This window comes from Equus przewalskii, chromosome 13 (assembly GCF_037783145.1).
Source record: "Equus przewalskii isolate Varuska chromosome 13, EquPr2, whole genome shotgun sequence".
Lineage (NCBI taxonomy): Eukaryota > Metazoa > Chordata > Mammalia > Perissodactyla > Equidae > Equus > Equus przewalskii.
In genome coordinates, this window is record NC_091843.1 from 27,330,561 (window position 1) to 27,356,531 (window position 25,971).

Consider the following 25,971-nt stretch of genomic DNA (forward strand, 5'->3'; position numbering starts at 1 on the left):
CCAAGATAAACCGGGACACGAATCCTGACTGTCCCACCTGCTCACTGTGTAACCTTGGGCAAGTCAGTAACTTCTTCCAGCTTCGATTTCTTTGTCTGGAAAATGGAGATGATAAGAGGTGAGTTGTAAGGATCAGGTTGAAAGACAGCGGAGCACAGAGCAAGAGTCAGCACACTCCAGCCTCCAGGCCAAAGCTGGCTTGCTACCTGTTTTTGTGCGACCTGCGAGCTAAGAATGGATTTTATATTTCTAAATGGCTGGGGAAAAAAATCAAAAGAAGAGCAATAGTTCATGACATTGAAGATGATATGAAATTCAAATTTCAGTGTCTCTAAATGAAGTTTTATTGGCACAGGGCCATGCACATTCATTTATGTATTGTTTACACCTGCTTTTGCACCACGGCAACAGAATAGAGTAGCTGGGACAGACTGTACGTGGCACTCAGTGTATCAAATCCTAGCTGGCCCTTTGCAGAAAAAGTTTGCCTACCCTCGGCACAGGTTTAAGAGCACAAACTACCTGCGTTCAAATCTCTCCTGTGTGACTTACTAGTTTTGCGATTTTGCAAAGCTCACTGAATCCGTATGTGCCTCATTTTCTTTTTCTATAAAATGGGAATATCAGTTGTTATTGTGTATTGTTTCGAGGATTAAATGAGTCAATATCTGCAAAGCACTAGGACCAAAGTCTGCAGGCCAGATTATGTAAATGAACAAAGAGATCATGGAAGAATTAAGCAGATATCCTGTGTTTTGGATTGACTGGAAGTAAAATCAGAAGGAATGGTGGCTGCATGCCTGGGACTGTCCTGCGCAACATTTTTTTTTTTTTTTTGTCAGACACTCGAATGAAGATCTCTGATGTGAGACGGTGGCATGCACCGAGGGTGTGCAGGTGGAGAGCAGGAGCTGGGGAAGGACAGAACCTGATTCCCAGTTTAGAAAGGGGGAGGCAGTTGTCTCAAGTTACGAGAGGGTTTAGAAGACTTGAGGTGACCAAGGAGACATGAGGTAGTAGCAGCATGTATAACTTCCATTTAAGTACAAAGCATAATGTGTTGCCACCAAAGTGAGTGCAATTTCAGGCTGCATTAATAGAAGTAGGTCTTGTAGAAAGAGGAAGGTGATGTCCTTCCCTCTACTCTGGTCAGCCTGTGTCCTATTCCGGGCAATTTAAGAGGGATGTGGACACATTTAGTGGTATCCCCAGGTCTTCTCCTCAGTTGCACTGGGTCTCTCCCTACCCTCGTTATCTCTGACTGTCAGGAGCCGTTGATAAATGCCAGTAGCTCTTGTCTTCCAAACATTCTCAATTATGCCGAACTCGCAGAACTCACCCAACTCTCTCCTGTGAAAGCGTGCCTGGAGGACAAGTCCTGGAGGACCTGCTGTAGGTCAAGAATTCACTTTATCAGTAGCTACAAAAACATTAACCTGATCCCAGGGGGCAAACGTTAGCCTGTTTGGCAACTCCTAGGATCACCTGGCCTCAGGAGATCCTGTGTTCAGGTGGTCTCAGAGACTGGGTGGCCCATCTCAAGTCTTCAAGGCCCCCTGCCGTGTATCTGCAGCCTAATTTCCCAACCTTTTCTCTCCTACTCCCCTTTATACATATATGACTCAGCCAAAGAAGAACATAGTTCAGCTTTTTCAAAAACTCATGCTATATTAGTTATTTTTTTTTATTGCAAGGAGCAGAATGTCAACTCAGATCAGGTTGACCAAGAAAGGAAAATTTATTGGTTCATGTGACTGAGATGTACAGGGTTGTCTGGCATCAGGCCCAGGTGGATCCAACAGCTTAGGGTCTCTGTGTCTTGGTCCCTTGGCTCTGTGCTAACTTCATTCTCAGACTAGCTTTCCCCTAGGAAGCTGGAAAATGGTTGTTGAAAGCTCCAGACTCAAATCTTGCAGCTCGACAACCCTACTAGAAACAGAATTTCTCTCCCCCAAGAGTTTGAGCCCAAGGTCCAGGAATTGACTCTTATAGAATAGACTGGGTTTGTTGTCCATCTCAAATCAAGTCTTGTGGCAAGAGGCATGGAACACAGAGATTGAACAGGCCCAAGTCACACACCCCAGGATGCAGGGGAAGAGACCCCATTAGAATTGGGGGTACCATGAGGGTCAGTGCTGCTTATACCACATGACTTGAGAGTGGGAAAGGGTGGGTGCCTAAGGGACAAGGGGCATTCTGTAATTAGATGCAGGGGAAATGGGTGATGGGCAGACAACAGCACATGTCAACCACCACACATGCTGTTATCAGTCCTCCCAGCAACCCGGTGAACTGGTGGCAGCCCAGCAGAGGACGAGGGAAGTAGAGCCAGGAAGGGCACCTCTGGATGTTGAAGGGCAAGTCCAGCATTTCTTCAGGACTTCTTCAGCCTTACTGGCTATGGGAGAGGACTGGAAGAAAGGACAAGGGAGTCATGGGGAGGATTTTGAACGTTGAAAGTTGACCTTCCTGCAAGGGTCATTTCTAATGAAAAGAGAGATGCCTCTGGAACCTGGGCCCAGAATCAGTGAGGGAAACCCAGGGAGCAGGGGAGTCACTACCCAAGACCCTTTGCCCCCTTCCTGCCTTCCTGAAGAGCCCTGTATTATTCAGGTGTCTGCTCCGCCCAGCCTCAGGGTGAAGCCTGATTGGTCCAAGCCCATCATGATGCTCCCACTCCTCTTGCCAATCACTGGACTAGGTATAAACATGTGATGCGATTCTGACCAATAATATGCAGGGGGCTTTTCAGAACCGTTTTCTTCACTGATAAAAAGAAACACACAAAAAGAAACAGACCATCCTCCTTTGCAGGACATAGTCATGTCTGGAAGGGCAGTAGCCATCTTGTAACCAAGAAGAGAGCCAGCCTGAGGGCCAGCTGACACTCGAGGAGGACAGAGCAGAAAAATGGAAAGAACCTGAGCCCTTGATTATGACACTGACCCACTTAATTAAACAACCCTGGAGCCATCCTACTTTGGGACTTCTTAGAATGTAGTGTAATAAGTTTCCCTTATTGTTTAGGCCAATTGTATTTCAGTTTTCTCTTATTGTAGCCATAGGACACTAAGTGACTCAAACAGGCTTTGCTCATTGAGAGTCTCTGAAGAGAGAGGACATTGTCAACACCAGGTGTTGAGGCTCTAGGCAAGCCCCATGGCCATTTTGGGAAGATTAGAACGACGGAAAGAGGATGAGCTTCAGAGACTCATAATCCTTGATCCATCGCTTACTAGCTCTATGCCCTTCAACACATTAATTCACCTCTCTAGACCTCAGCGTCTTCCTCTGTAAAATGGGAACAATCACTGTACGTCATCGAGTTCTTGTGAGGACTGAGGTCACGCACAGAGTTCTGACATACAATTATAACGGTCATTTACCGAAGGATCACTTTTATTTGTACATCACTGGACCAGGATCTCAATGATGTCCAAACAGTCACTTATAAAGTGGTGATACTTTATCAGAATTTCCTCAGAAGCTTTTTGAAAAATCCAGAATCCTGGACTTTATCCATGGAGATCGTGATTCAATAGATCTGAAATAGGGGTCTATATATTAGTCAGAATTCCCTCTCTCAGTTACAGGTAGCAGAAACTCAGCTCAAACTGGCTGAAGCGAAAAAAAAAAAAAAAAGAGGAAGAAATTTATTGGCTCATGTATCTGAATAGCCCAGGGGGATAAAGTTCAGACATGGCTGGATCCAGGTGCTCATAACATGTCACAAGGTGTGTCTGTCTACCTGTCTCTTCTCTTTCTCATCCCTGGTCATGGTTTGCCTCTGTGTTGGCTTCATTCTGAGCCAGCAGTTCCAAGCTGACAGCTACCAGCCTAGGGCCTCTGAGAAGAGAGAGCATCTCTTCCTCTACAGCTCTGCCCAAATCCTGAGGCTGCGGCTCTAGCCTCACTTTGACCCTGGCCTGGTCACTCTGTCTGTTACTGGCCAGGCCTGGGGAACATGCTTGCCCCTGGAGACCGAGTGAGCGGGGTCTCCACCCAAACCACTCAGGTTGTACTTGGGGCAGGGATGGCTCTCCGAAGTGACATAAGTGCTATGCTCAGCGAAGAGGAAATGGGCGTTGAGCAGGCAAACATACTCCAGAACACAGAATCCATATTTCTTACCAAGTCACCCAGTTGATCCCGATGCACAGGCAGCTTTGGGAATGACTGCTGGATAGATCATTGGTTTTAGGACTTCTTAGAGTCATGGAATCCTTTTCTTCCTGGGAAATCTTAAACAGGATCAAATTTAAAAAATAGATCAAAAAATGGCCCTGTCCTGGTGGAAGGAGGGGTTTCAGGCCCTCCCATATCCCCCCAAGCAGCCCCTAAGGCCCCCAGCGGCTCCCCTGAGCACCCAGATTTCATTGCTTTCTGAGGTTCCTTTTGCTCTGATGCTCCAACCTTGCATTTGGTGCAACAGGCAGGGCGGGGTGGGGGGAGTCTCAAAGAGCTCACCTAACGCTGTCTCTCCCTCCAGCTCCCGCCCCTGCCTTAGAAGCCAGTGCCAGAGGAGTAAACAGGGACAGGAGCAGCCAGCGGCTGGCTTAGGAGGTGCGTCAGACATGCCACATCAGATGCTTCTGGCTTTGTAGGCCCATCCTGGCCCGAGGCCAAACGGCTTCATGGGCTCTGCAGAGCGCCAGCCGGGGCTGCGTGGGCGTTGATGATCTGCCTGTCTACCAGCGACAGAGGGGACGGCCGCAGTGCTGCATCAGTTGTGGCAGAGGGAGATGCTACAGGGACACTCTGGCTGGGAGACATGGTGGAGGATAAAGTCAATTTCACACTTTATTAGTCAGTCCGGGCCAATTGAGGCCACCCGGAAGCTGGGCTGAGGCCCCAGCTCTCCCTCCAGTCTTCGCCAGCAAGAAGGGCCTCTATCACCTGAAACTCTTCTCTTTAAAGGAGCAGTATTTCTTTTTCTACTCGAAACCCCACAGCATTCAAACAAGGAGCTGGGATCCCTTTTACTCTGCAAGAGACTGCTGCAGCTGAGAGGTGGACAAATCAGAGGGGGGAGGCGTTGAGCCATGGCGTTTGTGTACTCATTTAATCATCCATCATCCCTTCAACAGACAACGTAATGCGAGCCTACTGTGTGCCAGCAAACGGAGCCTGGTGCTTAGTTTAATAAATCATACTGTCCTCAGGGAACCCTCATTCCTCCACCAGCCTTTCACTGAGCACCTACCAGGTACCAGACACTGTGCCAGGCCCTGGGGATGCAGTGTGAACAGGCAGCCACAGGCCCTGCCCTCGTGGAGCTGACTCAGTGGGAGAGTAAAAAGGTGATTTCAACAGAGAGGGAGAAGGATCTGAGCAGAGGTACATCCAAGAAGAGCACCTGAACCAAGCAAGGAAGGCTTCCGTGAGGAAGTGACATGTCACTGACACTTAATGGATGACTTAGCAGGGATGAAGGAGGAGTGGGGAAGGTGGTACCACCCAGATGAAAGAGCAAGTGCAGAGGAGGCCAGAGAGAGCCATGTGGAAGGTTTATCAGTCAGCGTGCAGAGTCCAGGAGGCAGAGGGATGAACAGGGGCCAGACCATGAAGCCATGGTCAAGAGCCCTGGGTTCAGATCTGTGTTTCTGAAAGCTGACCTGGTAGGGGCTTTGTGAAGAACCTAGGGAAGGCGAGAGGACCCGGAGACAGCAGATGCAGTCGGAGGCTGTTGCAAGATGACAGGTGAGTGCTCACGGAGCCCCAACGGGTGTGTTCACTGTTAGTGGGGATGGTGAAGAGTGGGTGTCTTTGGGAGATCTGAAGGATGTCATGCTCTGTGGGGTTCTCTGTGGGTCAGAGTTTGGGGACAGGGGACAGACACTGGACTGGGAGTCTGATGAAGCTGGGTTCAGAACTTACTCTATTCCTGACACCAGTGTGGCCCTCGGGAAGTCCTGAACCTCTCTGTGCCTCCTTCATAAAGTGGGAGTCTGCCCCTCTTGTGAGATAACAGTGCACGGAGAGGCGTGCTCACGGGCCATCTGCGAGGGGTGTGAAGGAGCTTGTGAAGCACTCAAAACTCAGTGCACAGGAAAACATCTCAGCGCAATGCGTCTGCTTCCCATTGTCATTAATGCACACACACACAGATCTGTGTCCTCTCTTCATGAACTGGGATCGAGATCCCAGCTCTGACCCCCTCTCTGCAGCCTTTCTGTCCCGTGACTTCTTGGAACCTCAGTTTTCTCATCTGTAAATGGGGGATAACAATACCATCGTGGCAGGGTTGCTGTGGGGGTTGACTGAGAAGCCATGTGCAAGGTGCTCAGCACAATGCCTGGTCCACAGTAGGTGTTGATAAATGGTCATTGGGATTCTCATTAATATTCTCCAGTCTTATCATCACCCACCCAGGTACCATGGGCACTTCTTTTGTGCCAAATCTGATGCCTTGCTGGGCATCAGAGATGAGCAGAATATAATAAAAATATCTGTAAATATTTCTTAAATGCTTACCCGATCTAACTGCTTTTTGCGTGCGTGTGTGCATACACATTAATTAATTAAGTCCCCATATCAACCCTATGATGTAGCTACTATTATTATCAACTCCATTTTACAGAAGAGGAAGCTGAGGCTCAAAGAAGGTGAAGAACTTCCCCAAAGTCACACCATAGGTAAGAAGTTGGATTCGATCCTGCTTGGTCTGACTCCCAAGCCCACATACGATGCCATCCAGCCTCTCAAGGGTCTGGGGTCAGCAGTCCAGCGTTGAGCCGGTCTTTCTGCTGAATCTGCTCTACTGGAGTGCCACTCAGGACCTCCTTGGTTATGAATGACAGTGACTCCACATAGTGGTCCAGCACTCTGGCATCTGACAGCCTGGGTTCAAACCCCAGCTCTGCTGCTTCCAGGCTGTGTGACCTCGAGCACATTGTTGAACTTCTCTGTTCCTCAGTTCTTCCTAACACCTTCATAGAAACATTATGATGTAACAACATAAATGAGATCGTGCATCCAAAGTGCTTGGCCCAGTGCCTGGCGCACACAAGTGCTCAAGAAAGGGTGGCTATTATGTTGAAGTGAAGGGGGAATTTATTGGTGCCTGTAAACAAACGAAGTACAGAAGGAATGCATGGAGCTGACCTTGGATCACTGAACCGCAGGCCTTGAATGCTCTCGAGCGTGTCTGTTGGTCTACCTGTGGCTCTTTCTCTTTGTCTTTTCTGTCTCTAGCAGACTCCCCCTCCCTCCCTGTCTCTCTCTCATTCACTCATTTTCTACTGCTGTCTTGTCCTTTCTCTGTCGCTCTTCCTTGTGTCTGTCTGCCTGTCTCTCTCTTTCCACTGTCTCATTTTCTCTCTTCTCACCTTCTTTGCACATGCCGCCTTCATTCTCTCGGGTCCACGTTCCCAAGATGTGGAACCATGGGCCTCGAGTAGCCTTGCCAGCTAAAATACAGGGCACCTAGTTAAACCTGAATTTGAGATAAGCCATGAACAATTTTTCAGCACAAGCGTGTCTCATTTGGGAATACTGAAGATTATTTCAATTTGGCATTGAATAAGATGGATAAAATCCTTACCTTTGAGAAGCTTTCTTTCCGATGGGGGAATCAGACAACCAGCAAACCAGAAAATGAGAGGGAGGGATCTGGTCGGTAACGGCAGGAAGATAGGAAGGGTGATGCATAGCGAGTGACGGGGTCAGGCTGGGGAGCAGTGGAGGCTACCCACATGGAGTGGCCAGGGAAGGCATCATGGAGGAGCTGACCCACGTGGCAGGGAGCCGGCCATGGGCAGATCTGGAGGGAGAGCATCCCAGGGAAGGGAGGGCCAGTGCAGAGTCCCTGGGCCAGCAACGAGCTTGGAGTGACTGAGGAATAGAAAGAGCACGCGCAAGTGTGCCCGTAGTACAGCGGTCAAGGGGGACAGTAGTGGGAGGGAGGCGGGGGCCCACCAAGTGGGGCCTTTCAGGTCTGAGTAAGGACTTTGAGTTTTGTTCACTTTTAGGCAGAGGCATGACATTCTCTAATTTACTTTTTCGAAAAGTCATTCTGACTGCGCCATGGAGAGTGAGCTGAGGGTGAAGGACAGGGGTGGGAACGGAGTGACCATCAGGAGGCCCCTGCAGGGGTCCAGGTGAGCGAGGATGCTGCTTCACCTGGAGTGGAGGCGGTGGAGGCAGGAAAAAGTGGGCAGATTCCAGGAAGGTTTGGGAGGTAAAGCTGACAGCCTCGCTGAGAGGTCGAATGTGAAGAGCTTAGAGGAACAGAGGAATCAGTGAATCCCAGGCTTTTGGCTTCAACAACCGAGTGGATGATGGTGCCATTTACTGGGAGAGACTGCAGAGGGGCGGCCTTGGGGTTGCGGTTGCAGGCTAGATATTTATTGTCTCTGTACCTTCCAGGAAGCAAAGGAGTGTGACAGACTCTTGGGGGAGGAAGTGACATAATTCAAATTCCATATTCATTTTATTAAAAATAATGTGTTACATGCCTATTGAAATACATTAATAAAAACAAAAAACCCATCATCATTGCAACACAAACTACAGAAAGTATATCCGGACCAAGCGTTTTTGGCTGGTGGCTGTGATTCTCCACGTGGGGGTGCGGGACACATGATTCCTAAGAGGAGCTCCAGATCTTGGAATCTCTGGCCTGGGAGGTGGCCAGGGGGTGGTGCAAAGGGGAAAGAGATGAATGTTGAGATTTTTCCAATTGTGTGTGTATGCATGTGTCATTGTGTTTGTATTTTTATTTTATGCTTGCTCCTCCACCCCATAGCTTTTTTAGGGGGAGGGAGGGGAATGAAAAAGAATTTGAGATATTTAGAAATTTGAAAACAAAAGTAGGGAAAAGGTGTTCTTACAAACACCAGCCACATCAGCAAGCTATCTACAACCACTCTGGGCCCGATGGGCAAGCACCTTGAGAGAGTAAAGTAATTCAAGATGGCAGCCTCTAATCACCAGAGAGTATCTGAGGACGTGGTCACAGTTATGTTCCCAGGGGAATAACTTTGGCCTCTTAAGACATCCACTTGCTTTCAGTTTTGAAAGATCGCACGTAATGAGGGGGTGTTTTTTACAGTCTGAGGTGGTAAAGGGTCAGGAACACAGACGTTAGAGGAAAGGCTGAAAGCACGGGGAGTGTTGGCCCAGAGAAGAGAAAACTCGGGCGCGGGGTCACCGTCTGCAAAGTTTGGAAGGAATACCTCAGAGCAGGAAGGAGGGTGCAGAATCGGCTGTGTGACCGAGGACAAATCATTTATTAAGCACTCATACGTGCCAGATACAGTGACAATTGCTTCCATGCCTTGTCCCATTTCGACATCCCAAGAACTCTTTGAGGGAGGACTATTTCCTGGTTTACCCACAAAGAGGAAAGTGAGGTTTTCAAGGGATGAAGCAACTTTTGCAACAAGGTCACACAGCTGGGAAGAGTGGAGTCAGGATTTGAATCTGGACGTTTTGCAATGTGAGGTCTGGGCTCCTGACCACCACCGCCCCTCCGCCCCTGACCCTCTCCCAGGGGCTCCCCACCTTGCTTCCTAGGTCCAATCCTGTCTCAGATGGGAGGGTTTCAAGTGGCTCTAGGTAGCCCCCTGGGCTCAATATGAAGTCCCTGGTGTTGAAAGCTGGACCCTAACCTTGTGCCCAGCTCTCAACCCTGCCTCCTGCCAGGATCATAGTGTCTTTAGTGGATCTGATCCCTGAGTCCCCAAGGCCTGGTACTTAAACCTCAACCCAAAGACTGGGACCCTACTGCCCACTCTCTGACCTGGCCTTGATCTCTGTCCTCCCTGGACCCTAGGAGATACCTGTTCTCAAATGCCTCATTGGGGCGCCAACCGCCTGCTGGACACCTGTGGCCTCCCCCTACAACCCTGAGGAGTGTGCCTTGGGATCACCGTGCCCTCCCAACCTCACAGCTGCTTCACCTGACTCGACCCTCTTCCTAGCCCCGGCAGCCGGATCTGTGTTCCAGCCGCCGTTCTTCCCCAGGGGAGAGGCCATCCTAACTGTGACATCAGCATGTCCTGTGAAATGCCTACAGGATGGAGTCCACAGTGACTGGCTACTGTTGAGACTCGTGTTTGGTTTTTAGCTTGCAGCTGTTTTTTTCTTTGAAGATTAACCCTGAACTAACGTCTGTTGCCAATCTTCCTGGTTTTTTTTTTTCCCCTCTCCAAAGCCCCAGTACATAGTTATATATCCTAGTTGTAAGTCCTTCTAGTTCTTCTATGTGGGATGCTGCCACAGCATGGCTTGATGACCAGCGCGTAAGTCCGTGAACCCAGGATCCAAACTGGCGAACCCTGGGCCACCGAAGCAGAGCATGGGAACTTAATCACTACGCCACCGGGCCAGCCGCAGCTTGCAGCTCTTGAGAGCTTCCCATGTGCCAGGCACTGGGTTAATCATGGAAAGTGGATTCCCTCATGCAGCTTCAGACAGCTCTGTGAGTAGTGGATAGAAGCTGCGATGATTGCTATGAACGCACTGGTTTTTCCCCAGGCCAGAGGCTCTGCTGATGTGCCCGGGAGCCCTGAAACCCCCGAATCAAGACAAGCAGCCTCTTCCCTGGCTGGAAGCCCCACCCCCACTTCCTGTGTTCCTGACCTGGGGCTCACTGCCCTGCTGAGCCAGGGTCCATGCGAGGCAGTGTGGCTGGAAGGAGGTGACCCTCTCCTCCTGCCCACAGCCTGGCTCTGCTCTCACACAGCGGCCCTTGGGTCTCCTCTGTGTCTGTCTGCTCTGGGCTCTGCAGGAACAGCCTCAGCTGGCCAAGACTAGGGGCGGCTCAGCAGATTCTCACAGCTACTGACCCTGGAGCATGACCCACTCAGCTGCTGTGTGCAGCTGAAGACACTTCCAAGAGCTCCGGGTGGGGAGGGCTGGACAGTCCCCTGACACAGGGAAGGTGCAGTGGACCTGGTGACAGTCCCAGTCTTCCCCGAGGGCGGTGCAATCTGAGGGGCAGAGGTACCTGGGAGCCCCATAGTTCCATGACTCTGTACCCCTGGCTGCTGAACAGCTTATCAGTCACTGTCCAGTAAGAAACAGAACCTCTCTATGCATTTTGAACAGAAGGAATTTGATTTGGAAGGAGGTTACACAGGTGAAAGAAGATCCGAGAAGCACCCCAGAGATTAACAACATCCAAAAGACACTCCAGGGGCTGGCCCCGCGGCCAAGTGGTTAAGTTCGCTTGCTCCGCTTCGGTGGCCCAGGGTTTCACTGGTTTAGATCCTGGGCACGGACATGACACTGCTCATCAGGCCATGCTGAGGTGGCGTCCCACATGCCACAACTGGAAGGACCCACAGCTAGAATATACAACTATGTACTGGAGGGGCTTGGGGAGAAGTAAAAAAAGGAAGATTGGCAAAAGATGCTAGCTCAGGTGCCAATCTTAAAAAAAAATAAAAATAAAAAAACACGACACTCCACTCCTTAGGCTGGATGGACAGGCAGAAGTAGTGTTATTGATATCCAGGACCTGAAGCTTCCTGACAGAAACTGGAAGCATAGCCAGGCCTGTCCAATGGGACCTGACACCACGAGGGAGGGGCCATCCAGTGGGAGCGGGAACCATAGAGAAGACCAGCACAAGCAGAGATGCTGCCTGAAGCAGAGAAAGGGAGAAATACCCTGGGATCTCCTATCCTCCCTCCTGCCAGTGCTTCCCGTTGGCCAAACCCACCAGGAAACTAGAGGGCCAAGGAGCCTGGGAAGCAGTTCCCTGCAGTGTAGAGCAGAGCAGGGCAGGGGATGAAGACGAGAGCAAGCAAGCAAATAACCAGCCTCTGGTGAGGTGAGCTGCTCAGAAGGGGTGGCTGCAACTCCTATGCCCACTCTGGCCGAACCTTCCAGGAGCTGAAAGCTGTCCCAAACCTGCAGCCACTGTTTAGAGCTCTCTTTTCATTCACAGACTGTAAGGATGTCCAGACCCCTGATGACAGGCAGAGGGGCCCAAGACGAGGAACCCAGAACTACCCTGAGATGTCCTGGAAACATGGAGGCTGCCTGAGATCTCAGCGGTAACTGAACAGCAGCAGCTGATCCTCCTGAGCCCAGTTAGGCCAGAGCCCATGAGGATAGATCTGGTCCCCTCTTCTCTTTGTTCCCTAATCTGCTACTGGAGCCTCCAGCAAGGAACCCTGGTCCCCAAAGCTGCTGGGTCCCCTAGGAACACCCCAAGAAGATGCTCCTGGTTGCAAAGGGCCCTGAGCCCAGGACCAGAGTTGTTGCTCCGGCAGTATCAGGGTGCCTGATTATTGCCTGCCCGACTTGTCCAGGTGCAGCGGACAGCAGAAAGCCCTATTGCTGAAGAGAGGCTGGAGAATCTGGGCCGCTCGCGTTCATGAGCACTGCCCTGGATGAGAAACCTGCCCAGCCTGACCCACTTGGCAGCACCAGGGATGGCAGAGGAGGGGAAGTCCCAAGAATGCTTTGGGGTGCATTCTGAGGAAGGGCTATACCCAACCTCAGCCAGGCCCTCAGCAGCCTGGACCAGGGGGCTTCATCTACATGGGTGAGGGGCCAGGCCTTGTCACTATCCCATACAGGGAGAAAGACAGGCCTTGCAAAACTTCCTCCAAATTTCATGCTCTCTCTTCTGAAGTCCCCGTAATAATGATAACTGTGTTTATGGAGCACAAATGAGCCAGGTGCTGGGCTAAGTGAATTTATCTCAGTATCTCATTTAATCCTAAAAAGAACCTTGAGAGATAGAGACTATGGAGATCCTCAGGGGTGGGTCAGAAAGTATGGCCCACAATCGAATAAAAGTCTGAAGACAGCAATGACAGTAATAACAGCATAAAAGGAAAACAGTGCTCCCCGGAGATCTAAGGAAGGAAAATTAATGTTTGAGGAAGTAGTGAGAAAGTGGAGACACACGAAAGCATTTCACAGGAAATACAAACATGTGAAACTACCACCTTCCCTCAGTATCCCCAGGCGATTGATTCCAGGCTCGCACTGATACCAAAATCCCCGGAGCTCAAGTGCCTTATATAAAATGGAGTAGTATTTGCATACAACTTATCCACATCCTCCCATGCACATTAATCATCTCTAGATTATTTATAATACCTAATCCAATGTAAATGCTAAGTAAATAGTTGTTATACTGTGTTGTTTAGGGAATAATGACAAGAGAGAAAAGTCCATACATGTGCAGAACAGACACAACCACTGTAGGCCTTCCAGTCCACGACTGGTTGACTCTGTGGATGTTGAACCCACGGGTATGGAGGGCTGACTGAAATTCTTCAGTGGAGATTCTCCACCCACAACAGTCAACCCACACTCAGGCAGAAGACGCAAAGAGAAGGCTAGTCATGGCCCGCACAGTCTCCACCCAGATTTCACATTAAAAAACAAAAACAAACAAAAACCCTGGTTACTACCAAGAACAAAACTAAAAGACGACCCACCAACCGGGAGGAAATATCTGCAAATCATATCTGAAGCAACCCAAGTGCCCTTCTATGGATGAGTGGATAAAGAAGATGTGGTATATACATACAATGGAATACTACTCAGCCATAAAAAAGACAAAATCATCCCATTTATAACGACATGGATGAACCTTGAGGGTATTATGTTAAGCAAAATAGCCAGACTGAGAAAGATAAACACCCCATGATTTCACTCATACGTGGAAGATAAATAAACACATGGACAAAGAGAAGAGATTAGTGGTTACCAGAGGAGAAGGGGGCTGGGGGTGGGCATTTGTTACTGACTAACAAATAATAATGTTCAACTGAAATTTCACAATGTTATAAACTATTATGACCTCAGTAAAATAAAAAAACACCCTGGTTTCCAGCTTCTCTTAAAAAATCAGAATGTCTCGTACCACTGGACCCTCATTCTGATGTGGCAACATCGGTTGGAGCCACGAAGCTGCAAGCTCATTTAGACTGAGCGTGTATGCTCTGGTCCAACACAGTCCCCACCACTCCCTACTATCTTTCATCTGGGCCTTCCTCTCATTTGCACCACCTGCCTGGCACCACGGAGCATTTACTTCAGTTTGACTCCATGGCACCTCCCAAGCCTACCTCAGCTAATTGGTAGAGCCCTGCTGCCACCTGGTGGTCATAGCTCACATGTTCTGTCTACACAGCAGTGGTACTCCTGAAGTCATCCACAACTATTCACGCCACGCCGAAGTTTCATTTACTCCTCTCACTCACCCTGTGAGAAGAGGAATTGTACCCGTTTTGCAGAGCAGAAAACAGAAAAGGTAAGCTGAGAAAAATACTGATAAGAAAACAGATGAGCAAGGTTGAGAGAATGGATTGTTCAGGATCCCAGCCCCTCGGGATGCTGCCAGGAGTGCAGTCCCGCTTTTTTCTCATCCCGAGTCCAGAGTATTTTAGTCTCTGCCCTGCCACAACAGGCCCGAAAAGGACCCTTCCAGGCCGGAAGTCAGGTCCTGGTGGAGGGAGTCAGGGGCGCCTTGATAAGCCAGAACTCCACAATGAGTACGTTGCAGGCAGGGGCCTCACCAGCTTCTTCTCATGCAAAAACCATGATAGGTGCATTTGCTACTTGCCTATTGGCAAGTAGACCTTGAACTCAGGTGTTCTAAGTCCAAGAGCCGGGCACTTTTCACACCACCTGCCTCCCCAGGCCTGAGCAGCTTCCCTTTCCCTTTTCATTTCCCTAAACCTACTCATCCCACAAGGCCAGCACCTGCCCCACCTCCTCCAGGAAGGTTTCCTGACCACCTCAGCTACCCCAAAACTCCCCGTTCTCTGAGCACCTGTAAGCCTGGTCCATATGCTTCCTCTGGGGCGGACAGCATCCTGCCCTGTGGTACCAGGTGGCTGCCTGATGCTCATGTTGTTGCTACAGCTGACGGTGAGATTCCTTGGAGGCAGGCTGTGGTGTTCCCATCCCCTCTGGGATGTTTCCCTGAGCAATACGTACTGAATATCTGTTACTTGAGGCATGTGACGGATGCTTAGGGAGATTTCGGGATGAACCAGAGCTTGCATCCTAAAATACAACCCTGGCATGTCACTCCTCTGCTTCAAACCTTTCAGTGCCCCCTCCACTGCCCTCAGGATAAAACGCAAAGCTCCTTACCGTGCTGACCTCTTTAAGCATCTCACTGCCCCCACCACGGCTTCACGCACCTGTGTGCTAGCTCTACAGCATTTCAGTTCTCCGACGAGCCACGCTCGCTCTCAGCTCTGGGCCTTTGCATGTGCCCTCCACCCCACCTTCACCTAACCCTACTCATCGGGCCTCAGCTTGGATATCACTTCTTCCAGGAAGACTTCCTAAGTTGCCAAGTCTGAGTCAGGGACTGCCCCTCTCGGGCTCTGGTGGCACCTGTTATTGCCCTATCCTAACACTTCCACTGTCTGTAACTGACTGGTGACTTCTCTGTCTCCCTCACCAGACTGTGGGCTTTGGGAGGACAGGACCCCGTCTGCCAGATTTCTCGCTGTACCCCCAGCAGCTGAGACCAACTCTGGGAGACACCAAAGGTGTGCAGTAGACACTCATTAAGTGAACACCTGAATGAGTGAGGTGCCATATTTATGTACAGCAGGTGTCAGTGAACAAATGTCACACTGGGGCATCTGACTACCCAACGGTTAGAGTCACACCAATTCCAGACACACTTCCATCTTTGAAGTCCTTTATTCCCAGTAGTTCACATCAGTTATTCACCAAGCTAGAGCTTGTCATATTAATCAGAAATTCACTCATCTTTCCTTTGATACTGTATCTTGGCCTCACGTCCAAAACTGGGTTGGGGCCCCAAAGGTTGAAGAGCTCTCACTCCGTCGCAGGGAGCGAGGGGCACCCTTGGGAGTCAGTCTCCAACTCCTGAAGTCTTATTTGGTTCATAGGCAAATGCTTGAGCAAGTTTAATACGTGACAGTCCGACAGTGAAATACATAAGACACAGTGCAATGGTTCCAGGCATTCGAGGGGAAAAAAAGGCACATTACACAAAGTCCCCTGGAGAAAATTCAGGCCATTCTCCATCTTTTCAATATGCATTTTCTCACCCTTCAGTGACTTTTAATCTCATTCGCTGGTCTACGAGAAACCATAACTCATGTGCTACTGAACCCATTCTTATTTTCCCTTCATGAGACAGATTTGATTCCAAGTGTATTTCGGTTTTCTCCCTTACGCCTACAAGAACATCCAATTTTGCGCAGGTCCCTTTTAACGGCACTTAATAAATATACATTCTGGGACCTGACAGAACAGGCTGTCCTCGTTCAAACCACCTCTAAAGCTGCCTGTTCAAAACATCTGAGCTAGTACAAAGCTCAGACAGGGCATGTCCTAGCTTATAGTTGTGGCCATTTCTGACCCCACGTCTATCTCGTCCACCACTACGTGGCTAGGGCAGAGGTCTCCAACCCTTGCCAGACACTAGAATTCTGGAGAACTTTTTGAATTCCTGAGGCTCGGGCTACACCCCAGACCAATTACATCAAAATCTCTGGGGGGGGGGGGGGGTGGGCGGGGATCCTGGCGTCACTCATAGTTGAAAGCTGCCCAGATGACTACAGAGAGCAGCCATCTCGAGAAGCCCTGAGCTCGAGTTCCAGCACACAGGAGCTCTCACAAGCACTGTGGACCCACCAATGGATTTCCTACTTTATCATCTGCTCCTCTATGCTTCCTATTTGTATCAGAAAGCTGAGCAGGAAAGAGAAAGGAAAATGAGTCAAGAGCATCTGGTACAGTGAATTTGGCGCCAGGAAAGGGATGGTGGGGACTGAGTTTCTCTTGTATTATGCAGGCTTCAAGCTTTCAGAAGCCCAGAGGAGATGAGTTAAGGACTGACACAGACATGTCTCTATTTCTTAAAATTAGCCCTCCCAAAACCAGAGCTAACAGCTTTAGGCACTATATTATAATCACATAGAGATGTTCTTGGAAATAAGGCTAAACTGCCACCTGCTTTTACACACACTCTAACTTGGGCTGGTTCCAAAATTTGTAATTCATATTAAAGATCAGGCTGGATCACCTTTTCCCTCTTCCGTGAACCTGGCAGTTTATCATAGCCCAGAGTGACAACCGAGAAGGGATGATCCAACAGCAGCTGCACCCAAAACTGCCTCTCTGTCTTCCTTGAACAGGAAGTGGTTTTCAATTTCCAGGTTCTAGAAAGGGATGACCATAGGGTTTGACCTCACTGAGTGCAAGAGATTGGCTGCCTAGAACGCAAGAAGGATCCTGAGGTAGATCCTGGGTTTACGGGAAAGGATGCCATGTTGATTAACGACATCGGCCATGGGCCTGGGCATGGGGCATGGCGGCAGGAATGCTTCCAGTGCAGGCAGGGCTGGCTGATGCTGGGGCCATCCTGACGCCACTTCCAACACATCCTGCTTCCAATGGCAATTTACATTTATACCACACCCTGCGATGCAAGGAGCTTCCACATCCTTAGCCTCACGTCATTCTCACCGCAAAACTGTGAGTTAGGGCTTTATGGATCGGAAAACTGAGGTGGTGTCCTATGTCTAAGGTCCCACAGCCAAGTGACTTCACGTCCACTGTTGCCTCCAGGCCTCGGCAGGCTCTTGAAACCACTGGAGGTTCCTCTGGCTCCCCAGCTTCCAGAAACAGGAAACCAAGCCATTACCTAACCTCCCCCACCCACCAGGACTGTAAGCACCTGAGGCACAGTTTCCCCTGTGATTTGCATGCGCCTTTGTCTCCAGTCCAGAGAACACAGCAGCAGTGTACAACTGCTGCCAGCAGCCTCGTGCGCCACACCTGACATACCCTCAAAATCCCCTCTTCCCTGGAACAGCCTCTGACTTTGCCTACACACATTCCAGAACCGTGACTTGGTGACGCCCACTCCCAGGCCCAACCAAGAGTCTTCTGGGAACCTCTGCACTGCCCGGACAAGCCCGCTGGAGAGGGCTCCCAGAGTTCACCGCCCAAGACAACTCAGCTCCCAGCAGGGAGAAATAAAAGGTGACTGGTCGGCTATGGCGTCTCCTGATACCACATGCGGGGAGGGAACCGGCAGGCCAGGCCGTTCTGGACTTCTCCAGCGCCCCTCCCTGCAACCACAGAGCACACAGGCAGCGTTCACCTGGGTGACCCACTCGCATGGGCAGGCCCAGATGGGGCAGAGGTAAGACTGGCCATCAGCTACAAGTCCTCATCAACTTGACCTGCCATCCAGGGTGTGAGACTCCAGGTTGGGGCAACCTCGTAAGCAGACATAACGAGTGGTCCTGGCTGGGGCCTTCCATGCCCACCCACGCCAGGCACTCTTCACGGCCCCCTCCTTTTCTGGGTGCCCTTCATCCCACTCTGGCCTGATCTCCCCTTCCACCCTCGCCTTCTCTTTGCTTTTCTTCTCTCCTGGGGTCACAGCCTCTAAGCCTCCCCCCTCTCTTGACAACATGGGCTCCAAGGAGGGCACCCTAAGAGGGCAGACTCCAGCCCCACGGAGCCGGGCTTGGGGCCCTGGCCAGGAAGCTGGAAGGCACATATCCCCGCTGTCCGTCCACTTCCACAAGGCTCCACTCCGGGTTCCCCTTCTTGTCCTGGGCCTCCAGCACAGTCACTGGCTGGCCTGCCTGCAGACTCACTTCATGGCTGCTTCTGGCCAGAAAGGGGTACACTGCCACCACCTGAAACACATGGGGAGCGACACAGAAATGGTCAGGGTGGCAAAACAGACAAACCCAACCCAGAGAGGCTGTTTATCCTGTTCCCTCCCACCTGACTCAGCGCCCATGGCTGGGCAGCCACCGCCTCCCAAGCACATCGTTTGTGCTAAAGACACGGCTACTTCTGCTCCTACCTTCCCCATGGCAGACTCTATTCCAGCACTTTGCCTGGTTTTGATTTTCACAATTCTATAATTCTCTTTGCCCCATTTTTCAGATAAGGAAATTGGGACTTGGAGAAGTAAAGAAATTTACTCAAAATCACACAGTAGTGAAGCTAGGCCTGTCTGGCCTCAGGACGTGTGCTCTCAGTCCACGCAGCCAACTCACTGAGCAGAGGACTCAGCACCCTCCCCCATGCTGCCCAGATCTAAGGGTGTCGTCAGCCCAGGCCAGTTTCCCAGCTTGGAGTAGAGACAGGAGGTTTGGTGACTTGGTTATGTTTTGGGGAGAGGCATCAAACTGGAGTAAAAACTGGAGGGGAGGGCATTTATTAGGCTAATATTTCACCTCTCTGGGCCTCTGTTTTATCATCCGCAAAATGGAATTAGGGACAGCCTCCCCTCCAGGTAACTGTGGGAATTGAATGAATGAATGCCTGTGTCTGGTACATAGTAAGGGCTCAATAAACGCAGGCTGCTTTGACTATTTTTACCATTACTGTTATTACTGTGGACCAAGCCTCAGGACCAATCAGGAGCAAGGGAAGATGTGACCCCATGTGAGTCCAACTGAGCAGCCCCACAAACAAAAAGGAAACTGCTGATGTGTCTGCGTACATGGACAGCTGAGCTCACCCACGTGAGCCCCTGGGTGGGGGTTCCCAGAGACACTGCTCACCCTGGGTGGGGCTGGGCCTGAGTGGGATCCTTGAGGGTCCTTTGCTGATAGGTGGGACTGTCCAGCAGGAGGCAGCCCGGGTGCAATACTTCTGGCTAATGCTCCAGGATCTTGGCCTGAGTGCCTTCCTGGGAGAGTGCCACAAGCTAAACAGCACAGCTTCTGCAGGCTTCTATGCAGCCCACTCCAGCCTCCTCCAGCCGCCCTGGCCAGAGGCACCCCATAGCTATTCACTGCAAACACGTCCTCATTGCCTCTGGGCTCCCGACCCTCAGCCTGGGTTCTCTCTGTTGCTTAACTGTCACCTGCAAAGCTCTCCTTTATGCTGACGGTAACTGTGAGCGTAGCCTCCATTTATGGAGGCTCACACAGGCCCGGCGGGGCTTCACAATTTCATCCAATCCTCACAGTGACCCCACTGAGCTTCTTCCCCCTTGGGGACTCTGTGCCTGAAGAGCCAAATCCTTAAATAGCTTCCTATCAATTCTTTTTGTTTTGAGATATAATTCACATACCATAATATTCACCCTTTACGGGGTAAAATTCAGTAGTTTTTAATATGTTCACAAGGTTGTGTAACTATCACCACTTCTAATTTTAGAACATCTTTATCACCCGCAAAAAGAAACCCCATACCAGCTAGCAGTCACTTCCCATGTCCTCTCCCCCGAGCCCTTGCCAATCACGGATCTACCTTCTGTCTCTATGCATTTGCCTATTCTGGACATTTCCTACGAACAGAATCATACAATACGTGGCCTTCTGTGTCTAAGTACATGTATCAGCACTCCATTCTTTTTTATGGCTGAATGATATTCATTTATATGGATATACCACATTTTGTTTATCCATTCTTCAGTTGATAGACACTTGGGTTGTTTCCACTTTTTGGCTATTATGAATAACGCTGCTATGAACATGCGTGTACATGTTTCCTATTGCTTTTAAGAGAAGACCAACACCCTTGCCAAGGCCACAAGGCCCTGCCAGCCTGGCCCTGCCCACCTGTCCAGCAGCACCTCATTCTCCCTGCCCCTCACTCTTTCCAGCCACAATGGCCTCACCCAGTTCCTCACGGCCCCCTATCCTCCCCTGTCACTAGGCCTTTGCATTCTCTGTGTACGCTTTCTGGAGCACTCTTCCCATGTGCACCCCAAAACACCCCCTTTATCCAATTAATCCCTACTCACCCTTCAAATCAGAGAAAAAGCATCATTCCTCTCAGAAGAACCTTTGCTGAACCCCTCCCACACCCAGGGCTCTGGCACTTACTGTGTGATATTGCGATTTATAAGAAATACACATTGCTCATTCAGATGACCAAAATATATTTCTCATATATATTTGGTCTTCATCCATGGTTCTGGACTCACAGCTCCCCAAACCCTCAGAATTTCCTAAGTGTTGAGAGAGATAAAGGTATCGTTTGTGATGTGATGAGGTGACTTTTGGAAGCACCTAAGGATGGGGCTGGCTGCCAGGAGAGCCGACCACGTGATCAGCGGGTCGGAACTTTCAGTCCCACCTTCTGACCTCCAGGCACAGGAGAGGGGCTGGAGGTTGAATCAATCACCAACGGCCACCAAACGGCCAATGATTTAATCTATCACACCTATGTGATGAAGCCTCCATAAAGACCCAAAAGGAGAGGCTAAGAGAGCCTTCAGGTTGGTAAACACGTGGGGATTTGGGGACAGGGCATGGACGCCCCCCACCTTCCCACATACCATCCCCTATACACCTCTTCCATCTGGCTGTTCCTGGTTGCATCATTTTATAGTAAACCGATAACCTAGTAAGTAAAATGTTTCTCTGAGTTCTGTGAGCCGCTCTAGCAAATCACTCAAACCCGAGAAGGGGGCCGTGGGGTCCTCTGATTTACCACCTGTCAGTCAGAAGCACAGGTGACAACCTGGACTTGAGATCAGTGTCTGCAGTGTGGGGGGACAGTCTAATAGGACTGAGGCCTTAAACTGTGGGGTCTGATGCTATCTCTGGGTAGACAGTGTCAGAAGTGAGCTGAATTGTGGGACACGCTGCTGGTGCCCAAGAATTCTTTGTTGGTGTGAGGAACACCCCCTCCCATTTTGGAAATTGGGTCCAGGAAGCTAATTCAACTGCTATAACTTTACGATTATTCATATGACTGTTTTATTAATTGCTGTTCTCCCCTCCCCAAGATTATAAATTTGAGGAAGGTCAGGACCGAGATTTACTTTTGCTCGTCATTTTCTCTCTCTCATCTAACACAGTGCCTGGCAAATACTGAATGAATGAATGTATGAACAAATGCCACTTGCCCTACTGATGGGCAGCAAAGGGTTAGCTCTCTGTTGTTGATGTGGCAGGGACAGGAGGCTCCCTTCTCCGGTCCACCTCTGGCCAGGACACTAATGTGGCCACTGATCAAGGCCATGGGCTCACAGGATCGTGGCCCCTCCAGAGGAGGAAAATCAAAGCCCCACTCTAGGTGGCCGTGGGGAGGCAAAACCCACCCCTCTCCCAGACTCACCTGGGTCATGGTTGGGACAGAAGAGACTGGCACTGGAGTGGGCTCTGGTGTTAGATGTCGGGAGTCCTCGTGAGGCCCCGCCTGTCCTCTGAGCTCCTTGTCCCTGGGGACGACGCGGTACAGCTCCAGTTTCCCAGCTGGAACATATCCTCGATGTCCTACAGGATATGTAGAACATTATCTGGCTGCAGAACAACCATCCCCATCCCTTTTAGCGGGAGAGGAAGTCACCACCGTTCGTGGATGTGAATGCCCCCAGCACAGCTTCTCAGCCCTAAAGAGGACCTGAATAGGTAACCTGGGAACCTCACAAACCCACTTCCACCCCACCCCGCTTCCAGGGGTTTCCAGCTTCTGCTTACACACCCCCAGTGACACGGAGCTCATTCCCTGCTAAGGCAGCCCACTCCGTTTTAAACAGCTCTGACAGAGATACAAAGTTCTTCCTCGGACTGGTGTGAAAACTGCTTTCTCAGTCCCCTACCCCTCTAGGGGCAGCCCTAGCAAGGCTGCTTCCTTGACCCAGGACAGCCGGTTCTAGAAGGCAGAAATTGCCTTTCTCCTCCCCAAATGCCCCCAGTTCCTTCACATGTAGCGACTACCCCAGTGTTCCTCTGGCTGCTATCGTTATGAATGGCCAGCACTGCCCTAGAGCTTGCTAGGTACCAGGCCAGCATTTGATTATCTAGTCTTCCCACCAACTCTCCATTTTACGGCGGAGCCAACCAAGCTCAGAGAGGCTCCCTGACTTCTCCAAGATCACACAGTTCGTAAAGTAGCAGAGCTGGGGTCCAAACCCAGTCCTCTTGACCCCAGGGGCCTCACTTTAATCTCCATGCAGCAGTTTTCCAACTCGAGTCATGAGACTGTCCTTTCATGATTTCTGCTGGATTTGTACTGTTTCTTAATTTTTTAATAGACTCACTTTTTAAAACTTAGTCTTGCACCATACAATATGAATAAAATCCTGGTTTTATGTACTAGCTATGTTTTTTCTAATACACACTAAAATACTTAATAATTGCAATAAACTATCTGAAAGGGGAGAAACTCTACATAGACAGCACCACTCCCGCCAAGTAGTCCTGTGTGACCTGCATCTTGTGGTCACATGCCCTTCTCTGGAAGACACTCTGCTGGACCATCTCCTGCTGGGTTCACCTGCCTCCTGCCTCCTGCCCCGTTACACCGGGGCACCCAGAACTGAAGAGCACACCCAATGGCGTGGCAAGTGCAGAAGGAACAGGATAACCCCTCCCTCAATCTGGATGTCTGTCCACGTAGCTGGGATCCAAGCATCCCTGCTCCACGTATCTGCATCTTCCAGGGTGATGCTGAAGTTCTCTCCATACAGCTCCGTTACCCCAGTGGTCTGTGAGGTCCCCAGGGTAGGGTCCCTCTTCCTTGCATAGCACCCAGCAAACAGTAGGTGCTTGCTAACGGCTGTTGCAATGAAAGACTGAATTCCTCTTTTGGGCATTCCATGTACCACACTAAGCCAGCTGTGCCCCAAGCCCTGCATTTTCACCTCTGCTCATTCCCATGCAGGATTTGCACAGCCAGCCTGGCCCACAGGAGTGCCTGCGTCTCCCCACTGGCTCCTGTTGGGTGGTTTTCCCAGAGGGAGGAGAAGGGCTCACAAAGTCCCACGTACCCCCAGTGTCCACCAGCCAGCGGCTGCTATTGCCTTTGGTGTCCTTGTTTTGAAGGAGGGCCACAACTTGGCCCCGTGGCAGTGTCAGGTCCAGAGTCCCAGCCCCGCTGATGTTGCTTGTCACCTGGTACAGCTTTCCCGGGCCATACCTGCTCAGGAGGGCCTGCACTTGGCGTTCAGCCCCTGGAAGGAGCGGCTGGGGGAGGAGGGACAGAGACAGACACAGGTGCATGAGTGGGCGTGCAAAAGCCGGCTCCAACGTGTGCCCACATGCTGAGAGCCAGTTGCTCTGGGCCCATCCTGCCTCTGCTGCCAATGGGCCCATCCCAATTGGGGCAACAGTCTCCCTCTAACACATGGCTGGATTAGACGAGAAGCACATGCTCTTAGTATCGAACAGCATCTCAGAAGAAACCTCTAATTTCACCTCTAATATCCTTCCCAAGTCTAAATTTCTGGGATTTTCTAAAATTCTAATTCAGGTTCTGAAATTTCTTAGTTCCAACACTCCAGGAGTGGACCCAAAATTCTGCCCATAACATCAAACTAAGTTATCCCACAGGAAAAGGCCTTACACAGGTCTTTCAACCCCAAGGAGCAACATTATGAGCTCCATGTGGACACCAGGCCTTACTCATCCAACATCTTTTTTTTTTCAAAGATTTTATTTTATTTTTCCTTTTTCTCCCCAAAGCCCCCCAGTACATAGTTGTATATTCTTAGTTGTGGATCTTTCTAGCTGTGGCATGTGGGACACCGCCTCAGCATGGCCTGATGAGTGGCGCCATGTCCGCGCCCAGGATTCGAACCGGCAAAACCCTGGGCCGCCACAGTGGAGCTCACAAACTTAACTACTCGGTCACGGGGCCGGCCCCTCATCCGGCATCTTAAACAGCCAGCACAGGGCTGACACATGCAGACCCTCACACACGTGGGAGTAAAGGGAATGCCATCTTTTATTCCATGAGTTTTCAGTCCACAAGTATTTATTGAGCACCTGCGGTTTACAAGGCATGGTAAGCCTTGTGAATGGTATAGCAGGAACACAGGAGAGAGTTTTTCCCTGAAGGAAACTGCCGTCTAGCTGGAGAGAGAGACTCAGTGGCACTTTCAGCTCATCCAAAAATCTCCTGGCATTGCCTTTGTTTTTTCATTCATTGCTTCCCGCAAAAGTATCAGCAAGAAGGCACTCAGGGTGATTGGCCCATATTTGTAAAATAAAGAAGAAACTAAAAATGTTGAATATAGATATACTATATATTATCTCTTATGATAAACAGATAGATAGATAATGTATATGTATTCACCATGTTCTACATGGCCATCTCTGGGTGGGAAGGTGCTGGGTGTAGGGCCGCCCTTCAGGGACATTTGGGCACAGACCCTGCCATTACTGATACTCCAATGGGTTCACTGAATGGGTTCAGGATCAAGAACCAGGAGGACCGATGTTTCTAAATAGGCCCTGACACGGAAGTGTGGAGATGGGGAGCTTTTTTTCAGAACAGTGGTGTCAAGGTGAGTACAAAAGCGAGTGGTGTAGCCAACATCGGTCCACTTTCTCTAGTCCAGTAGGCCCCCTGCTGTGCAGAGACCAGCAGCACTCCCTGGAGGGACTGGGGGACGTGTGTAAAGACATCACTGGGACTGCTCCTGTCCTGGATGGCCACCTCACATCTGTGGGTCCTGTACCCTTAGCCAAATAAGTCAGGAATTTATGTGCAGTGCGCGCGTGTGTGCGCGCGCACATGTGTGAATGGCAGTGGGGGGGTGTTCTGGGGAGAGATGGGGAAGGGGGGGGGGTCTCTTCTCTTCCTACCAATTTATAACATACACTGGGATTATGCTGTTCCCATTTGTTTCTTCTTTTTGTTTTTCTGTGTCTTCTCTTTTTTCTACAATCAGCACGGATTGCTTTTCCAACAAGAAAATGTTATTTTAAGCAGGGACAGGAGGTTCCCGTGACTCACGTGAGTGGCTGCTCTGTTCTGCTCCCAAGCTGCAGGGCCCATGGCCCACACCTCTGCCAGGGCAGTCTCAGTGCAGTGGGAGGAAGCAGGGACAGCTGCGACCCGAGAGGCGTCAGCCGCCCCTTGGAGTAGACGTGCATCTCTGATGTCTTTGCCCTCCCCTGCACGCTGGCCCGACATGAAGGCCGCCTGTATCTGTCTCTGGGTCCTTTACTTGTCTCTGGGTCCCCAGGCCCCCTTCTCCCTTCTGGGGAACCTTGGAGCTGTTTCCTGACCCCTCACTTCTCATCTCCCATGGGCCTGGGTACATTCAGTCTTCTCACACCCGGGTTGTGT

General features: G+C 50.4%; 1 protein-coding gene and 1 long non-coding RNA gene across 21 annotated transcripts in view; both read right to left on the reverse strand.

The window, feature by feature from the left end:
• Positions 1–2,271: 2,271 nt before the first annotated feature.
• Positions 2,272–4,600, reverse strand: LOC139075071 (uncharacterized). The gene is made up of 3 exons (XR_011525109.1): positions 4,468–4,600; positions 4,132–4,241; positions 2,272–2,411 (listed from the first exon to the last, which is right to left on the reverse strand). It is a non-coding gene; the product is annotated as an uncharacterized lncRNA (long non-coding RNA).
• An 11,017-nt stretch (positions 4,601–15,617) lies between these two features.
• The window catches only part of ARHGEF37 (Rho guanine nucleotide exchange factor 37), a 50,380-nt gene continuing 40,026 nt past the window's right edge, over positions 15,618–25,971 (reverse strand). For all 20 annotated transcript variants that reach the window (XM_070569199.1, XM_070569193.1, XM_070569200.1 and 17 more), the window contains 3 exons: positions 23,666–23,861; positions 22,012–22,169; positions 15,618–18,620 (listed from right to left, as the gene is read on the reverse strand). In XM_070569199.1, coding sequence (XP_070425300.1) covers positions 18,411–18,620; positions 22,012–22,169; positions 23,666–23,861 — 564 coding nt within the window. In that variant the 3' untranslated portion in view covers positions 15,618–18,410. The remainder of the gene's footprint in view (positions 18,621–22,011; positions 22,170–23,665; positions 23,862–25,971) is intronic.